The sequence below is a fragment of the Ammospiza caudacuta genome, chromosome 18 (assembly GCF_027887145.1).
Source record: "Ammospiza caudacuta isolate bAmmCau1 chromosome 18, bAmmCau1.pri, whole genome shotgun sequence".
Lineage (NCBI taxonomy): Eukaryota > Metazoa > Chordata > Aves > Passeriformes > Passerellidae > Ammospiza > Ammospiza caudacuta.
In genome coordinates this window covers 3536570-3554369 of record NC_080610.1, presented here as the reverse complement: position 1 = coordinate 3554369, position 17800 = coordinate 3536570, and the positions used below count along the sequence as shown (strand labels likewise).

At 65.7% G+C, this 17800-nt stretch overlaps 1 protein-coding gene across 1 annotated transcript; it reads left to right on the top strand.

The window, feature by feature from the left end:
- Positions 1–3791: 3791 nt before the first annotated feature.
- Positions 3792–16801, top strand: EMID1 (EMI domain containing 1). Its single transcript, XM_058816944.1, has 15 exons — positions 3792–3952; positions 6021–6134; positions 6223–6326; positions 8009–8134; positions 8230–8291; positions 8416–8527; positions 8902–8982; positions 9136–9273; positions 9941–10027; positions 10109–10161; positions 10244–10297; positions 11358–11402; positions 12374–12418; positions 13452–13536; positions 16261–16801. The coding sequence occupies exons 1-15, from the start codon at positions 3807–3809 to the stop codon at positions 16389–16391; spliced, it is 1383 nt and encodes a 460-aa protein (XP_058672927.1). The 5' UTR covers positions 3792–3806; the 3' UTR covers positions 16392–16801.
- The last annotated feature ends 999 nt before the right edge of the window (positions 16802–17800 follow it).

The following is a 17800-nucleotide window of genomic DNA, read 5'->3' as shown; positions in this document are numbered from 1 at the left end:
ACCCCACACGCGTGTGCGCCCGCCGTGACCCCGAGCCCCGCGCACGGTGGGGGGGACCCTCACCCAGCCCTGAGCCCCCCGCACCGCGCGGTGGGGGCGATCCCGGGGCCAACAGCCCCTCCAAACCGGGCCCCGAATGCTCTTACAGAGGGGGGCTTGAGACACCAGGCCTGGCCCCGTGCACGGTGTCCCCCCCGCCGCACGGCAGCCCCCGGTGCAGGGTGCCCCGCCGGTGCCCGGTCCCCCGCCAGGCACGGCAGCCCCCGGGATGGATGCACGGCCCCTCCGCGCACGGTACACCCGGGCACGGCAGGCTCTCCCGCTCGGTGCCTGTTGTGTGCCCCCCCGGCGCACGGTGCCCCCATGCACGGCAGCCCGCATCCCTCCGGAGCGCGGTGCCCCCGAGGCACGGCAGCCCCCCCGGTGCCCCGTCCCCCATCGCGGTGCCCGGTTCCCCGCGCTCACGGCATCCCCCAGCCCGCCGGTGCCCGGTCCCGCCGCCCCCCGCCCGCCATGGCCGCCGCGGTCCCCGCCCGTTACCTCCGGCGGCCGCAGCCGCACCGGGACCCGCGGCCGCACCGGGAGCGGCGGCGGCGGCGGCGGCGGGAGCGGCGGGCGCGGGGCCGGGCGGCGGCAGCGCTCAGGCAGCGCCAGGCAGCAGCCACCGACACCGGCACCGGCGGCGCGCACGGCCGCGGGCACGCGAGGCGGGAACGCGCGCCGGGAACGCGCGCCGGGGAGCGGGGGCACTCACGGGGGAGCGGGCATCGGGATCGGGATCGGGAATACGCACGCGAAACCGGGATAGGGACCGGGATCGGGAATACACAAGGGAAACCGGGGATCGGCACCGGGAATACGCACGGGGAACCGGGCATCGGGATCGGGAATATGCACGGGGGACTGGGCATCGGCACCGGGATGGGGAATACGCACGGGAAACCGGGATCGGGAATATTCACGGGGGAGCAGGATCAGGATCGGGAATACGCACGAGAAACCGGGGATCGGCACCGGGAATATGCACGGAGGACTTGGCATCGGGATCAGGATACACACGGGGGACCGGGCATCGGCACCCTCAATATGCACGGGGGACCGGGCATTAGGACCGGTATCGGGAATACACACGGGAAACCGGCATCGGGATCGGGAATATGCACGGGAAACCGGGCATCGGCACCGGGGTCACGGTCGGGGAAGCCGGGACACGTAGCGGGGACACGACTGGGACAGGGGACATGCACAGGTTGGGGTGGCTGCACCGGGAGCGAGCCCTGGGATCGGGCTCCCTCACCGGGGCCAGGCACTCACAGTGGGGACACACGCTGGGCACTGTGGGGACACCCTTGGGACACGTAGGGGACCGGGTGTCTGCACTGGGGACATGAACTGGGTGTGGGCAGCAACAGTGGGGACACACCAGACAAGGGACACCCACGATGACAGGGCATGGGGGACCAGGGACACACACTGGGGACACACACTGGATGTCCCCATGGGCGGCTGTCCCCCAGGTGTACCACCCTGCTTGAGGGGACACGTTGTCCCCCCTTAGGACAGGTGTTTCTCACAGCCTTGTGGGGAAACTGAGGCACGGGAGGTGGTAGGAGGCCCTGAGCCGCAAGGGCACCCCGGTATCTGTCACCTTCAGCCCAAGGGCTCGTGACTCTGCCTGCCAAGGGACAGATGTGGGGACAGATGTGGGGATGGGAGCTGTCACTCTGGCTGAGGCCATGAAGGGACACATCTGGAGGCAGGGGAGTTGTCATGGCTGTGCCCGTGGCAGGACAGATTTGGGGACAGGGTTAAGGTTGGGTTGGACAGATTTGGGGACAGGGGAGTTGACACTGGGGTTGTACCCATGGAGAGACATCTGGTGACAGATCTGGGGACAGGAGAGTTGTCACTCTGGTTGTGCCCATGGAGGGACAGATTTGGGACAGAGGCATTGATACTGGGGCTGTGCCCGTGGAGGGACAAGTTTGGGGACAGATCTGGGGACAGGAGAGCTGTCACTATGGCTGTGCCCATGGAGGGACAGATTTGGGGACAGATCTGAGAATGGAGGAGTTGTCACTATGGCCATGCCCATGGAGGGACCGATTTGGGGACAGGGTTAAGGTTGGGTTAGGGTTGGGTTGGGGGCCGGGCAGTGATGGCCGCGGTGGCCTCGCTGTGCCACCTGGTGGCTTCGGGCACGGGGAGGTCCCGGGTCGGGCATGGGGACACCCACCCGTCCCCTTTCCTGTCCCCATGGTGGGGGACTCGCTCCGTGCCAGGCCGGGGCCACCCTCTGCCACCAGGACAATGAGCTGTGCTCAGGGCTGGCACAGGGCAGGGACACGGCATGGGGACATGGAGATGGCATGGGGACACGGCATGGGGACATGGAGATGGCATGGGGACAGGGAGATGGGATGGGGACATGGAGACAGGACAGCGATCCGGAAATGGGACATGGCAGAAGGACCTGGAGCTGGGGTGGGGACATAACTGGGCACACAAATGCAGGGCAGGAGCCAGAGCAGGGACACTGAGATGGGACTCGATGAGGGGACATGAAGCTGTGATGGGAGCACGGAGGTGGGACAGGGCCGTGGCACAGGGACCAGAAGCCACCCCGAGGAGCCCTGAAGGGGCTCAAGCATCAGACAGGGGGTGAACGCTGGCCGGGTGGGTGTCACTGAGCACCTCGGGGACAGGACCCTGTGCACCGGGGCTGGGCCCTCCATCCGTGCGGGGACACAGCCGCTGCAAGCCCCTGTCCCCCCCTAGAGCCCCCCCAGCCCCGGTGCCGTGGCTGCCGTGTTTAGTCTGAGCAGGAGCGTGGGTGACCTTCGGCACCCTCGAGGGTAAACAGCCCCAAGGACACGCGGGGGGCCGCAGGGTGGGGGTGACCCATGGGTGGGGGTCCCTGGGGGGAGCTGGGTGCACCTCCTGTGTGCAGGGTGGGGGACACGCTGGGGACACCCCCACCCACAGCAGCCCACAGGGGACAGCGTGGGGGGTCCCGGGGTGCTGCCACTGCAGGGATATGTCGACAGACAGACAGACAGACAGACAGACAGACAGACAGACTGTAGGGCCCCCCCGGCGGGGACCACCCGCCCACACACACACACACACACACACGCGCGCGGTCTCCTTGCACGCCCCGACACGGGGACCACACACGCGCACACACACATGGCAGCGGCAGCTGGAAGAACAGCAGGAGACAGACAGACGGACGGACGGACAGACAAAGAGGCAGGCAGACAGACAGACAGACAGGAGGGTGGGTGAGCACACGCCCTGGCCGTGCAGGCACAAACGCACCCGGGTGTGCACACGCGTGTGTGAATCCGTGGGCGCACACGCGTGGGTTCCGCGCGTGTAAAAGTGTGTAAAGCATCGAACAAATGGGGATTTTGTGCGCACACGCTTGTGTAAATCCACGCACGGGGACGCACACAGAGAGTCCCGCACACGCAGGGTCCCGCACACGCGTGTGTCCCCAATCGCTCCCAGGGCCACCGGGGCCCCGCACCGCGCCCCCTCCCCGGTCCCCATCACCCCCGGCCCCGCTCCTGCCCCCCCGGGCCGGTTCGCTCCCGCACCCCGTGTCCGCCCCGGCAGCGGGACCCCGGAGCCGGCGGGGCGGAAGGCGGGCGAGCGGGCGGGGGGGCAGGCGGGGGGTCCCTCCTCCATCCCTCCTCCTCCTCCTCCTTCATCCCTCCTCCTTCCTCCTCCCCTCCCCCGCCGCCCGCTCGGTGCCGGTGCCGGTGCCGGTGGCCGGGCAGCGCCGAGCCCCGCCGAGCGGCATGGCCGGGGCCCGGGGGTGCCGCCGCCGCCCGGCGCTGCCCGCGGCTCTGCCCGCAGCCCTGGGGCTCTGCGGGACCCTGTGCCTGCTGCTGCCGCCGCCCGCCGCCGCCTGGAGCCCGGCCCTGCTGCCGCCCGCCGCCCGCAGGTACCGGCACCGGGGACAGGGGAGCGGGGACATGGGGATCCGGGCACCGGGGACACGGGGATCAGGGCACCGGGGGCACGGGGATCGGGGCACCGAGGCAGCATCGCCTGCTGCGGGCACCGGAGCTGTGGGTACCGGGCACCGAGGGGCACTGGGGGCTGTGGGTACCGGGGGGCACCAGACACCAGCTGCGGGTACTCGGCACCAGGGGGGTCAGGGACCTCCGGGCACGGGGGACACCGGGGACATGGGGATGTGGGCACCTGGGAGACTCTGGGATCTCCGCGTACCAGGGGTATCAGCCACGGGGGCATCAGGCGCGGGGTTCTGTGGGTACTGGGGGGCTCTGTACCAGGCGTGGGGGCACCACAGACCAGGGGGCACCGGCAGCTGGGCACTCTGTGGGCCGTGATGCTGGGGCAGGGGAGGCTGGGGGCACTGGGAGATACTGGGGCTGGTTGGACTGGCTGGGGCTGGGGGTTGTTGGGGCCAGCAGGACTTACTGGGGAGTTACTGGGATCAGCAAGACTTACTGGGGGCATCAGAGCTGCCGGGCTTAGCGGGGTGCTGGGAGGTGCTGGGGTTACTGGGACTGCCTGGGCGTTTTGGGATCCTTGGGCTGCCCGGGCATTTTGGGATCCTGGGGCTGCCTGGCCATACCGAGGCTGAATTGCTGGTATTGCTGGGACTACTGGGATGGATTATTGTGGCTGCTGGCCATACTGGCACTACTGGGGCTGCCAGGACTCCAGGGGCTGCCTGGGCATACAGGGACATGCCGGGACTACTGAGTTTGCCTGGGCATATTGGGATCCTGGGGCTGCCTTGGCATGCTGGGACTACTGAGAATGCTGAGCATGGTGGGGCCCCTGAGCAAACTGGGGATGCTGGGAGGGCTGGAGTTGGTGAAGAGTGAATGTCCTCAGCCCCGGGGTCCCCAGCCCCAGGGACCCCAGCCTCAGGGTCCTGCCTGTCCCTTGGAGCTGGCCCAGCCGGGGGTCTGTGGGTGCTCTGGGGGGCTCTGTGGGTGCTCTGGGGGGCTGTGGTCCCTGTCCCCCCGCAGCAGTGGGGGGGTGCCGGCAGAGGGGGGGTTGTTTACAGGAAACCCTCGGCTCTGGCCGTGTCTCCGGCACCGGATTGCCGGGACCTCCCGGTTCCGCTCGGCTCGGAGAGGCGACGGGCAGAAGCCGCCTCATTTCCCCTTCCCCTCCCGGCCAAGCCCAGGAAGCCCCTGGCGCCTTGGCACGACCCTGCTGTGTGTCCCTGGGACCCCCGGGCCAGCAGCCAGCACCCAGGAGCCCCCACCTCATTCCATCCCATCCCATCCCATCCCATCCCATCCCATCCCATCCCATCCCATCCCATCCCATCCCATCCCATCCCATCCCATCCCAACAGGCATTTCCACAGCTGCAGCTGGCACCGTCCAGCAGCTGGCTGTCCCTGCGAGGGGGACAATGCCCCCCGGGACCCCCTTGGCACGGCAGGGTGGCAGCGGGAGCGTGGTGACAGCCCCGGCAGGCTCTGTGCCTGCCCAGCCCTGGCACGGTGCCCGCCTGGGACGCTGCCCAGCCGGAAAGCCCTGTGCCACCCCGCTGTCCCCCCCGCCTCCGGCACCTCCCAGACAATTGTCCCCCCGCGGCGCCCGCTTGTCCCTGCTGCCACCGCCTCCCTCCTTGCAGCACTGCACGGGCCCGAAAAGCTCGTTTTTTGACCCAAATTGTGCAGCTTTTGAATTTAGAGCTGCCGAGGGTACGGCGAGTCCTTCCCGCTGCAGGGATGGGGACATCGGTGTCATGGCGGGGGGAAACTGAGGCTGGGATGCCCGGGGAGGGGGTGGGCAGAGCCTGGCATGTGGGGCAGAAGAAAGGAGCCTTTGTGTGGGGTGGGCTGGGGGCACGGGGGGGGCTCCGGGCCAGCGCTGCCGGGAATGCAGCAGGAATGTGCTGTCCCATGTGCCACAGCAGAGCTCCCCTTGGGCACCCCAAAAACCGGGCACGGGCGACAGCTCGGGTGGCAGCACTCCCGTGGTGTCCCCACGGAAGGGCTGGTGACATTTCCCTTCCAGCAACTGGTGCTCCTACACGGTGACACGGACGGTGTCGTGCCACGTCCAGAACGGGACCTTCCTGCAGAGGGTGTTCCAGGGCTGCCGCTGGCCCCTGGCCTGCAGCGGGGGCAGGTGAGCGGGGCCACCGGGGTGCCCTGGGGACAGGGACAGCCGGGATGTTGTCCCCTGGATGGGTGTGAGCTGCCCCTGTGTGCCGCAGCTACCGCGCCGTGGTGAGACCACTCTACAGGGTGACCTACAGGACACTGACGGCGCTGGAGTGGCGCTGCTGCCCCGGACACGGCGGACAAAACTGCGAGGAAGGTGGGAGATGGACGGGATGGGGACATGGGCAGGGCAGGGTGGTGGCACTCAGGGGCTGTGGGACACGGCCTTCGGTGTCACTGCGGGGTGAGGAGAGCGATGGATGGATGATGGATGGATGGATGGATGGATGGATGGATGGATGGATGGATGGATGATGGATGGATGGATGGATGGATGATGGATGGATGGATGGATGGATGGATGGATGGATGGATGATGGATGGATGGATGGATGGATGGATGATGGATGGATGGATGGATGGATGGATGGATGATGGATGGATGGATGGATGGATGGATGGATGGATGGATGGAGGAATAGATGGATGGATGATGTATGGATGGATGGATGGATGGATGGATGATGGATGGATGGATGGATGGATGGATGGATGGATGGATGATGGATGGATGGATGGATGGATGGATGGATGATGGATGGATGGATGGATGGATGGATGATGGATGGATGGATGGATGGATGGATGGATGGATGGATGGATGGATGATGGATGGATGGATGATGGATGGATGGAGATCCCTGGGTAGGGTGATGCATGGACAGTCAGGAGTGGCTGGGCACTGGGATGTGCTTGGGCTGGGGAACTGAAACCGCTGATGGACAGGGTGTGGGTGGATGAACAGATGGACAGATGGACATTCCTCAGCATGGCAGTGCCCACGAGGGGCTGCACCCCCTCAGCCGCGTGGGGCCGGCTGTGGGTGGGCAGTGGATGAATGGGTGCGAGGCTGTGCCGTGTGTGGGAGGACGGGTGCTGCCAGCTCTGACAGGGGGGTCTTTGTCCCCATTGTCACCAGGTCCTCCTCCTCCTCCTCCTCCTCCTCCTCCTCCTCCCTCTCCCCCAGGACTCCACCGCGGGTCCCAGCCCAGCCCCGGCTCCGTGGGGGCTGCGAGGGCAGTGGGTGGCACCCAGGGGTGGGGAGGGGACACCCGGGGTGGCACCAAGGCTCTGCGGAGCAGTGGGTGGCACAGGGGGTCCAGAGGCAGCTGGGTGGGCGCAGTGCTGGGGGAGGCGGGGGGTTCTTCCTCCTCCTCCTCCTCCTCCTCTTCCTCCTCCTCTTTCTCCTCCTCCTCCTCCTCCTCCCTGCTGCTTGGCCTCCTGCCCCACATCTGGCCCCACTTAGGGCTGTCCCCTGCAGCACGGGGGTGGCCATGCCGGGCGGAGTGACAGCGTGGGGGGGCTCGGGGCCACCTCTGCTGCAGACACCCCTTTGCTGCCACGCTGGGTGGCCCCGAGTCGCTGTCCCCAGTGTCCCTCGGTGGGGACAGGGGACTGGGACCCCCCCGTGCGGGGTGGGCAGTGTCCCCATGATTGTGCCCCCCCTGCCAAAGCCACCCCAGAATGGGGCTGGGGGCTGAGGGGGTGTTTGGGGGTGGGTTCAGGGCTGAGGGGGGAACTGGGGTGGCTGGGGCTGAGATTTGGGGGTGATCATGGGGAGATTTGGGGGGTCTGGTTAAGGACCGTGGATGGGTTTGGGGCTTGTGGCTTGGGGCCATCTGGTGGGAGGGTTTTGGGGTCTCGTTTAAGACCATGGGTGGGTTTGGGGGATCCCGACTGAGGGTTATGGGTGGGATTGGAGGTCTGAGGCTCACCCACAGCAAGGATGGGCCCCTGCACCCCCAATGTGTTGAAGCACAACACAAAGGTCTCCCACAGCAGGCGAAGCCCCGCGTGGGGGTCCCCCCGTGCTGACCCCCCTTTCCTCGGCTCGCCCCTCGCTCACCCTGCGGGACCCCAGCGCCGCCCCTCGCCGGCCCCCCCTGCACCCCGCGGCCTTCTCAGGTGGGTCCCTCCCTCCCCAGCCTCGCTGGGGCGGGCACAGAGGCCCGGGTGCCCCCCACCCACCGCCCGTGCCCCACAATGTCCCCCGCCCGCAGGGTGCCTGAACTGCAGCCGTGTCGGGGAGCTCACAGCGCGGCTCGCCACCCTCGAGGCGCAGGCAAGTCCCGTTTGGGCTCTGGCACCTCTCCTGCTCCCCCCGAGGGGCACTGGGGGTGCCACCGTGTGTCCCCTGTGCTGTCACCCTGTGTCCCCTATTGTCACCCTCCCCGTGTCGTTGGCAGGTGGCGCGGCTGGCGGTGGCCGAGCCCCCCAGGGGCAGCAGCCCGGGCAGGGGGCCCGAGGCCGGGCAGCTCTGGGGGTCGCCGGCCGCCCGAGGGAGCCCCGGCGATGACGGTAAGGCAGGGTGACAGCGACAGTGGCAGTGACAGTGACAGCGACAGTGCCACCCGCAGCACCCGCGGGGCGGGGAGCGCACCTGGGTGCTGTCAATATTTTGGGGGGTCAGGACCCCTCATTTTGAGGGAAAGCAAAGCTGTACCACGGCAGTGGTGACACTGAGCAGGCCCACCTGACAGGGGGGTCTTTGTCCCCATTGTCACCATTGTCCCCATTGTCACCATATCCTCCTCCTCCTCCTCCCTCTCCCCCGGGGGCTGTGGGGGGGACAGGCGAGCCCTGGGGAGGGTCTGGGGGCCCGGCTGTGGGTGGGGGGCGCCCCGAGGGGCTCTCCCGGTGTCCCCCGGACCTCAGGGTGCTCTGTCCCGCAGGGAGACCCGGCTGGAGGGGCCCCCCCGGGCCCCAGGGCGGCGCGGGAGGACGGGGAGTGAAGGGGCCCGCGGGGCCACCAGGTACGGGGGACACTGTGGGGGGACTCCAGCCTGGTGCCTGGCTCAGCCGAGCCCCCCCGTTACACATTTGGGGCGTCCGTGCAGCAGTTTGGGGGCTCGGAAGGGCTCCAGGCTTCACGGCCCCGATCCTCACCCTCCTCTTCCTCCCCGCAGGTCCCCCCGGCCCCCCGGGACCGCCCGGCCGGGATGGAGCCCCGGGGCTCCCCGGAGAGAAGGGGTCCCCCGGGCCCCCCGGCCCCCCCGGCCCCCCTGCCCCGCTGGGGCCCGCGATCCCCCGGCTGGCCGAGCCCGGTAAGGGGGGCTGCGATGGGGTCCCTCCCTCAGGGACCCCAAAAACGGGGCTGGGATGGGTTGGGGGGGGTCTGAGCCTCTGCTGGGCTGAGGGTGGTGAGGGGACATCATGGGGGGCACTGGGGATGAGATGTTGGGCACTGGGCAGCACTGGGGACCCTGAGGACATCACTGGGGTTATATGGATGAGATGTGGGGCACTGAGCAGTAATGGGGACATCCTGGGGGGCACTGGGGTCCCAGCGATGAGATATGGGCACTGGGCAGCACTGAGGTCCCCCCTGCCATCATTGGGGTCCCAGCGATGAGATCTGGGGCACTGGGCAGTGCTGGGGAGCCCCAGATAATCATTGGGATGAGATCTGGGGCACTGGGCAGTGCTGGGGTCCCCCTGCCATCTCTGGGGTTCACGGATGAAGTGTGGGGCATTGGGCACACCCCTGACACCCCCAGGATTCCAGGCATGAGGAATGGGGAGCACCGGGCACTGCAGGGCACCCCCTGCCAACGTTGGGGTCCCAGCAATGAGGTGTGGGGCGCTGGGCACCTCCTGCCATCATCGGGGTGACAGGGACGAGACAGGGCAGGGCAATGAGGTCCCCCCATGTCCCCACACGGGGGTCACGGGGACCCTGCCCCGAACACCCCCCCCCCATTGTCCCCACAGGGGACCCCATCCTGTCCAACACCTTCACCGAAGCCACCAGGAGCGTCGTGGGTCCCGTGGGACCCCCGGGACCCGCGGGGCCGATGGGTGAGAGTGTCCCCCCCTGTCCTTTGTCACCCCCCGATGTTTTTGGGTGGAACTGAGCCGTGTCCCCCCCTGTCCTTGCAGGTCCCCCCGGCCCCCCCGGGCCCGTCGGTCCCCCCGGGCCCCCCGGACCCGATGTAAGTGCTGGGGGGGTGGGACAGGGCAGGGCTGAGCCCCCCAGTGTCCCCCAGCGCTGATGTCCCCACCGTGTCCCCACAGGGCAGGGCAGGAGCGCCCGGAGCTGCGGGGCCCCCGGGGGACAAGGGGGACACGGTGAGTGCCACAGGGACACGGTGACACTGCCCGGGGGAATTGCCGTGCCCAGTGTCCCCATAGTGTCCCCAGGGGACAAGGGGGACACGGTGAGTGCCACAGGGACACGGTGACACTGCCCGGGGGAATGGCCGTGCCCAGTGTCCCCATAATGTCCCCAAGGCCACCCTGGCAGCTCTGGTGTCCCCCCGTGGGGGGCACAGGGAGGGGTTTGGGGACACCCCTGCTCCAGACACCCCGTCCCTGCTGGGTGGCCCCAAGCCATTGTCACCACTGGGGAGAGGGCACAGGGACCGCGCCATGGGGTGGGGATGGGGGCAGTGTCCCCAGGATTGTCCCCATCCCCTCCAAAGGCACCCCCCAGAATGGGGCTGGGGGCTGTGGGGGGGTTTGGGGGGTGAATTCAGGGCCAGGGCTGGGTTTGGGGTGAAATGGGGGGAACTGGGATGTGGCCATGGGGAGATTTGGGGGGTTCAAGAGCATGGAGGGGTTTGGGGGTGTGGGTTGGGGGTTTGGAGTGGGGTAATGGGCGGGATTTGGGGTCTGGTGTGGGGTTATAGGGGGGATTTGGGGACAGGTTTGGGGTTATAGAGGGGATTTGGGGACTGGTGTGGGGTCATGGGGAGGTTGGGGAGGTTTGGTGTGGGGTAATGAGGAGGGTTTGGGGTTTCATGTGGGGTAATGGGGGGGGTTGGAGGGGATGGTGTGCAGTAATGGGGGGATTGTGGGGTCTGGAGGGGGTCATGGGGGGATTGGGGGGTCTGGTGCAGGGTCATGTGGGAGGTTGGGGGTTCTGGTGTGGGGTTATGGGGAGGTTGGGGGGGTTTGGTGTGGGGTTATGGAGGGGTTTGGGGTCTGGTGTGGAGTTATGGGGGTGTTGGGGGTCCGGTGTGGGGTCATGGGGTGGGTTTGGTGTGCAGTAATGGGGGATTTGGGGGTCTGGTGTGCATTAATGGGGAATTTGGGGTCTGGTGTAGGGTCTCAGCCCCGGGCTCTGCCAGTCCCTCCCCTGATGAGGGTCTGGCCATGCCCCCAGTGCTGACGGGCTCTGTCCCTGCAGGGTCCCCAGGGCCCCCCGGGCAGCCGCGGGCAGGACGGGGCACAGGTACGTGTGGGGGGTGTGTGTGTGTGGGGTGTGTGGGGTGTGTGTGTGGGTGTGTGGGGTGTGTGGGGTGTGTGTGTGTGTGTGGGGTGTGTGGGGTGTGTGGGGTGTGTGGGTGTATGGGACGTGTGGGGTGTGTGGGGTGTGTGGGTGTATGGGACGTGTGGGGTGTGTGGGGTGTATGGGGTGTGTGGGGTGTGTGTGTGTGTGTGTGGGGTGTGTGGGGTGTGTGGGGTGTGTGGGGTGTATGGGCTGTGTGGGGTGTATGGGATGTGTGGGGTGTGTGTGTGGGTGTATGGGATGTGTGGGGTGTATGGGATGTGTGGGGTGTGTGGGGTGTGTGGGGTGTGTGGGGTGTGTGTGTGGGTGTGTGGGGTGTGTGGGGTGTGTGTGTGGGTGTGTGGGGTGTGTGTGTGTGTGTGGGGTGTATGGGGTGTGTGGGGTGTATGGGGTGTATGGGGTGTGTGTGGGGTGTGTGGGGTGTGTGTGTGTGTGTGTGGGGTGTATGGGGTGTGTGGGGTGTGTGGGGTGTGTGGGTGTGTGGGTGTGTGGGGTGTGTGGGGTGTGTGGGGTGTGTGGGTGTATGGGACGTGTGGGGTGTATGGGGTGTATGGGGTGTGTGGGGTGTGTGTGTGTGTGTGTGGGGTGTATGGGGTGTGTGGGGTGTGTGTGTGTGTGTGGGGTGTATGGGGTGTGTGTGTGTGTGGGGTGTGTGTGTGGGGTGTATGGGGTGTGTGGGGTGTGTGGGTGTGTGTGTATGGGGTGTATGGGGTGTGTGGGGTGTGTGGGGTGTGTGTGTGTGTGGGGTGTGTGGGGTGTGTGGGGTGTGTGGGGTGTGTGTGTGTGGGTGTATGGGGTGTGTGGGTGTATGGGGTGTGTGGGGTGTATGGGGTGTGTGGGGTGTGTGGGGTGTGTGGGGTGTGTGGGGCCCCCCCTGCCAGCCCCTCTCCTCTCCTCTCCTCTCTGTGTTCCAGGGCGAGCCGGGCCCCCGGGGCCAGCCGGGTGACAGGGGCACGTGGGTGAGTGACACCGGGGACACCGGGGACAGGGGGGACACAGGGACTGATGGGGGAGGCTGGGCAGGGAGGGAGGATGGGCACAGGAGGACCCTGACACCCTCCCTGCTGTCCTCTGCAGCTCTGGGACCCCAGTGATGTCCTCAGGGTCCCCTCTTGTTCCCACTGCCCCACAGCTCGTCCCTGGGTCCCCAGGGTTGGCAAGGGTGTCCCCAGTTCTCCCCAGTGCCCCACACATCATCCATGGCACCCCAGCAATGTCCTGGCTGTCCCCAGCACTGCCCAGTGTCCCAGAGCTCATCCATGGCACCCCAGTGACATCCTGGGTGTCCCCAGTGCCCCACAGCTCATCTATGTGTCCCCAGGGCCCACAACCATCCATGGCACCCCAGTGATGTCCTGGGTGTTCCCAGCTCTGCCCAGTGTCCCACAGCTCATCCATGCCACCCCAGTGACATCCTGGGTACCCCAGTGACATCCATGGCACCCCAGTGACATCCTGGTGTCCCCAGCTCTGCCCAGTGTCCCACAGCTCATCCATGTCACCCCAGTGACATCCATGGCACCCCAGTGACATTCTGGGTGTCCCCAGTTCTGCCCAGTGCCCCACAACAATCGATGTCACCCCAGTGATGTCCTGGGTGTCCCCAGCTCTGCCCAGTGCCATGCCTCATCCCCAAAAGTGGCTCTGGGCTCCCTGGCCGATGTCACCCAATGCCAATGTCACCCAGTGCCAATGTCACCAATGTCACCTGAACAGGTTGATGGGGCACAGGGTGGGCTCAGACCACCGGGGGTTCCCCCTCTCCTTCCCCTGATGTCGTGGTGAGTCTGGGAGTCCCCGTGTCCCCCCCGGGGGTGGCCAGGGCCCATTTGGGGTCCCCGTGTCCCCCCCAGGGCTGGCCTGGGCCCATTTGGGGTCCCCATGTCCCCCCCAGGGATGGCCTGGGCCCATTTGGGGTCCCCGTGTCCCCCCCGGGGGTGGCCTGATGCCATGTGGGGTGCAGCCCCCCCTGACCCCTCTCTCTGTCCCCAGGGGGAGGGTTTGCACCAGCTCCGCGAGGCGCTCAAGATTTTAGCGGAGAGGGTTTTAATCCTGGAAACAATGATTGGGCTCTACGGTGAGTAGGGGCAGAGGACCCCCACCCCTGCCAGGAGGTCACCAGGCCCCCATGACATCACGGTGGCATCAGCCATGCATGCTGTCATCACCCACACGGTGCCATCGTGGCCAGCACTGGGGACCACCCCAAGGAAAGGCCACCAGGGTCCCCCCACCTCACCCCCAGCTGGGCACCCCAGAGCCCACCCAGGCACTGCAGGGACACCTGTGGCAGTCTCGGTGTTGGGGACAAGCTGGTGGCCCTCTGGGAAAGCTGGGGACATGTCCCCCCGTGTTTTGGAGAGCTCAGTGTGCTGGGGGTGGCAGAGGGAGCACCCCCAGCTGGGGACAGCAGTGTCCCCCTGGACAGGTTGTGGATGTGTCCCCCCAAATGTGGGGGAGCTCAGCACGCAAGGGGGGGCAGAGGGAGCACCCCCAGGTCAGGAACATCAGTGTCCTCATCAGGGCACTGCCAGGGACACCAAGCCAGCACAAGGGACCTCCCCTGTCCCCATGGACCCGCAGGGATGGGGGAGCCCCCGGCACCCTCTGAGACTGGGAGGACCCTCCTAGGAGACCTGGCACCCCCTCCTCATGCCCCAGCACCCCCATCCTGCTGGGGCTGTACCCCTGCCATGCTGTGCCACCCCTGCCATGCCATGTCCCTGTGCCGTGTCCCTGTGCCGTGCCCCCGTGCTGTGCCCGCCGTGGGGCCAACGCTCTCTGCTCTGCTCTGCTCTGCTCTCTCCCTCTCCCCCAGGCCAGTAGCTTCCAAACCCTCCTGCGGCAGCAGGCCCGGCTGGAGGTCCTGGCTAGAAGGGTCACCTTGCTGGAAGCCATCATCTGGCCAGGTAACCACGCCCTGCCACGCCCTGCCCCGCCCCGCACGGGCCCGGAGCCGCGGCACCCCCGGGAGCGGGCACGGAGCACGGGGGGTGCAGCACCCACGGGAACGGGCACCCCAGAGAGCTCAGAGACCTGCTTGGATTGAGGGGGCAACCATGGAGATCTCATGGATTTAGCCATGCAGTCATGGAGAACCTCCTGGATTGAGAGGTGACCATGGAGACCCCCTTAGACTGAGAGGGGTGACCATGGAGATCCTCTTGGATTGAGAGGTGACCATGGAGATCTCTTGGATTGAGAGTGGCAACCATGGAGAACCTCTCAGACTGAGAGGTGACCATGGAAATAACATTGGATGGAGAGGAGCAAACATGGAGATCCATTTGAATTGAGAGGGGCAACCATGGAGATCTCTTGGATTGAGAGAGGCGGCCATGGAGATCCTCCTGGATTGAGAGAGGTAACCATGGAGATCCTCCTGGATTGAGAGGTGGTCATGGAGATTCCCTTAGATTGAGAGGGGCAATCATGCAGATCCTCCTAGAATGAGAAGGGCAACCATGGAGATCCTCCTGGAATGGAGACACAAACATGGAGATCTCTTGGATTGAGAGGGGCAACCATGGAAATACTTTTGGATTGAGAGGGGCAACCATGGAGATCCTCCTAGATTGAGAAGGACAACCATGGAGATCCTCCTGGATTGAGAGAGGCAAACATGGAAATAATATTGGATTGGGAGGAGCAAATATAGAGATCCATTTGTATTGAGAGGGACAACCATGGAGGTCCTCCTGGACTGAGAGAGGTGACCATGGAAATACTCTTGGAGAGGTGACCATGGAGATCCTCTTGGACTGAGAGATGACCATGGAGATCCTCCAAGATTGAGAAGTGCAACCATGGAGATCCTCCTGAACTGAGAGAGGCAATCATGGAAATAATATTGGATTGAGAGGAGCAAATATGGAGATCCGTCTGGATTGAGAGGGGCAACCATGGAGATCCTCTTGGATTGAGAGAGGCAACCATGGAGATCCTCCTGGATTGATGTGACCATGGAAATATTCTTGGATTGAGAGGGGCAAACATGGAGATCTCTTGGATTTAGCCATGCAACCATGGAAAACCTCTTACTGAGAAAGGCAAACATGGAAATACTCTTAGATTGAGAGGCGATCCTGGAGGTCCTCGTGGGCCTAGTGAAACTCTGGAGCTCCCCAAGGTTTAAGGGAGACCATGGAGAGACCCTCTCACTCCAAAGGAGCCCATGGAGACCCCTCTTGGACCAAGAGGAACCCTGGAGCTCCTTAGGGTTCATGAGAGACCATGGAGAGACTCAAAGGAGACCATGGAGACCCACCCCTCTTGGATCAAAAGGACCCATGGAGGTCCCCAAGGCCAAGGGAAGCTCCAGAGCCCCTCTGGATCCACAGGAGACCATGGAGCGCCTCTTGGATTGGGAGAGGCAACCACGGAGCCCCTCTTGGGCCAAGGAAAACCCTGGAGCTCCCAAGGTCTCCAGGATATCCTTGGAGAAGGGAGACCATGGAGACCCCCTCAAGCCAAGGGAGGCTCACGGGGACCCTCTTGGGCTGGAGCAGCTCCCAGAGCTCCCGCTGTCCCCAGGGATCCCCTGGTGCCACCCCTCTGTGACAGGGTGCCCCCCACCCTCCTCCCGCCTCCCCTTCCCCATTCCAGCTGTGCTTTCCCACAGGGCTCACACCGGGGGTGCCAGGCAGGGGTGCCAGCTGGGGGGTCCTCGAGTGCCACCACCGTGGGGCAGTGCCCCCCATTTCTGCGGGGCAGAACCTGCACAGCACTGATTTGGGGGGGGTTTGGAGCAGGGGGTGACATCCCAGCCCCTGACACCCCCTTTTCTCCTCTCTCCCCACAGAGCCAGAGCCCGGCTCGGGCAGCGGCGCCCCCGGCACGGCGACCCCCGGGGTGCCCCGTGCCAGGCGTGGAAGTGGGCACCCCCCGTACCGCATCGTCACCGCGCCCCGCCACAACCTCCCTGGGCCGTGACAGTGCCACCCCGGACACCCTGGTCACCCCTGGGGTCACCTCTGTCACCCTGGTCACCTCAGTCATCCTGGTCACCCACAGGGTCACCCTGGTCATCCCACAGTGCCACTCTGGTCACCCCGTTCACCCCGGTCACTCCTGTCACCCTGGTCATCCCAGTCACCCCGGTCACCCCGCTGTGCCACCCTGGGGAGCAGGACAGGGCCACCCTTGTCCCCCCTCTTGGTGCTACTGGTGGCACAGCACCAGCCAACCTGCCATGCTTTGCCCCCATCGCTGCTGCCCCCCGAGGGTCAGGGGTGTCCCCAATGCCATCTCTGTCCCCTCCCGCCATGGGGCAGCTCCAAGGGATCGGCTCTGTACAATTCCATCCCATGCCATTCCATCCCATCCTAGCCCGGGGAAGGGGATTGGGGGGCTCGGTGGGGACCTCCCTGGCGGGGACCCCGCTGTGCCGCGTGCTTTGCTGCTTTGGAACACGCCAGGGCATTAAATGTCCCCAAATCCACGTCCTGTGGGGTGGCTTGGTGTGTCAGGGGGGGCATGGGCACCTGTGGGATGGGATGGGATGGGATGGGATGGGATGGGATGGGATGGGATGGGATAAACCATGAGGAGGATAGAATGGGAAGGGACGGAAGGAGAATGGATGGGAAGTAATGGGATGAGGTGGGGAAGAAAAGGGATGGGATGCAATAGGATACAATGGGAAGTGAAGGGATGGGAGCCGTGGGATAGGATGGGATCCATAGGATGAGATGGGTTGGGATCTATGAAATCTATAGGATGGGATGGGTTGGGATGGAATGGGATGGGTTGGGATCTATGGGATCTACGGGATGGAATGGGATCCATGGATGGGATCCATGGGATGGAAGGGGTTGGGATGGGATGACACTCAGGGACACCCAAGGGACACCCACCCGCGATGTGACACCAATCCATCAATGTCACCCCTGGGACACTCACCCGTGTCACAGCACCCATGGGACACCAAGCAGTGCCATGTGTGTCCCACACCTTGGGACACCCCCAATTCCACGCAGGACACGGGGTACCTGCACCCCCTCCTGTGTCTCCTGTGTCCTCATGGGACGTGATGATGTCACACAGTAATGTCACTCCACCACGCTCACCACGTGGGCAGCGTGCAATGCCAGGCACAGCACGGGGACCCCAACCAGCACCCGCGGGGCTGCTTCTTGCCACGTGACCTGTGACGCCTGCTGACGTCAAACACGGCCCATGGCGTCACCCCCTGGCAGGTGACACCGAGTGACCTCCCGTGCCGGGAGGCGCCGTCAGGCGACCGCGTGACACTCAGGGCACACCGCGTGCCGCCGGGCACGATGCGTGACGTCACAGCGGCCCCGCACCGCCCGTTACGCCGCAATGACATCACTACGCCG

Coding starts and splice junctions, on each gene's coding strand:
- EMID1 (XM_058816944.1), top strand. CDS start 3,807: ATGGCCGGGGCCCGGGGGTGCCGCCGCCGCCCGGCGCTGCCCGCGGCT. Junction 6,327..8,008: donor CGGACAAAACTGCGAGGAAG/GTGGGAGATGGA, acceptor GGTCTCCCACAG/CAGGCGAAGCCCCGCGTGGG. Junction 10,162..10,243: donor CCGGGCCCCCCGGACCCGAT/GTAAGTGCTGGG, acceptor GTGTCCCCACAG/GGCAGGGCAGGAGCGCCCGG.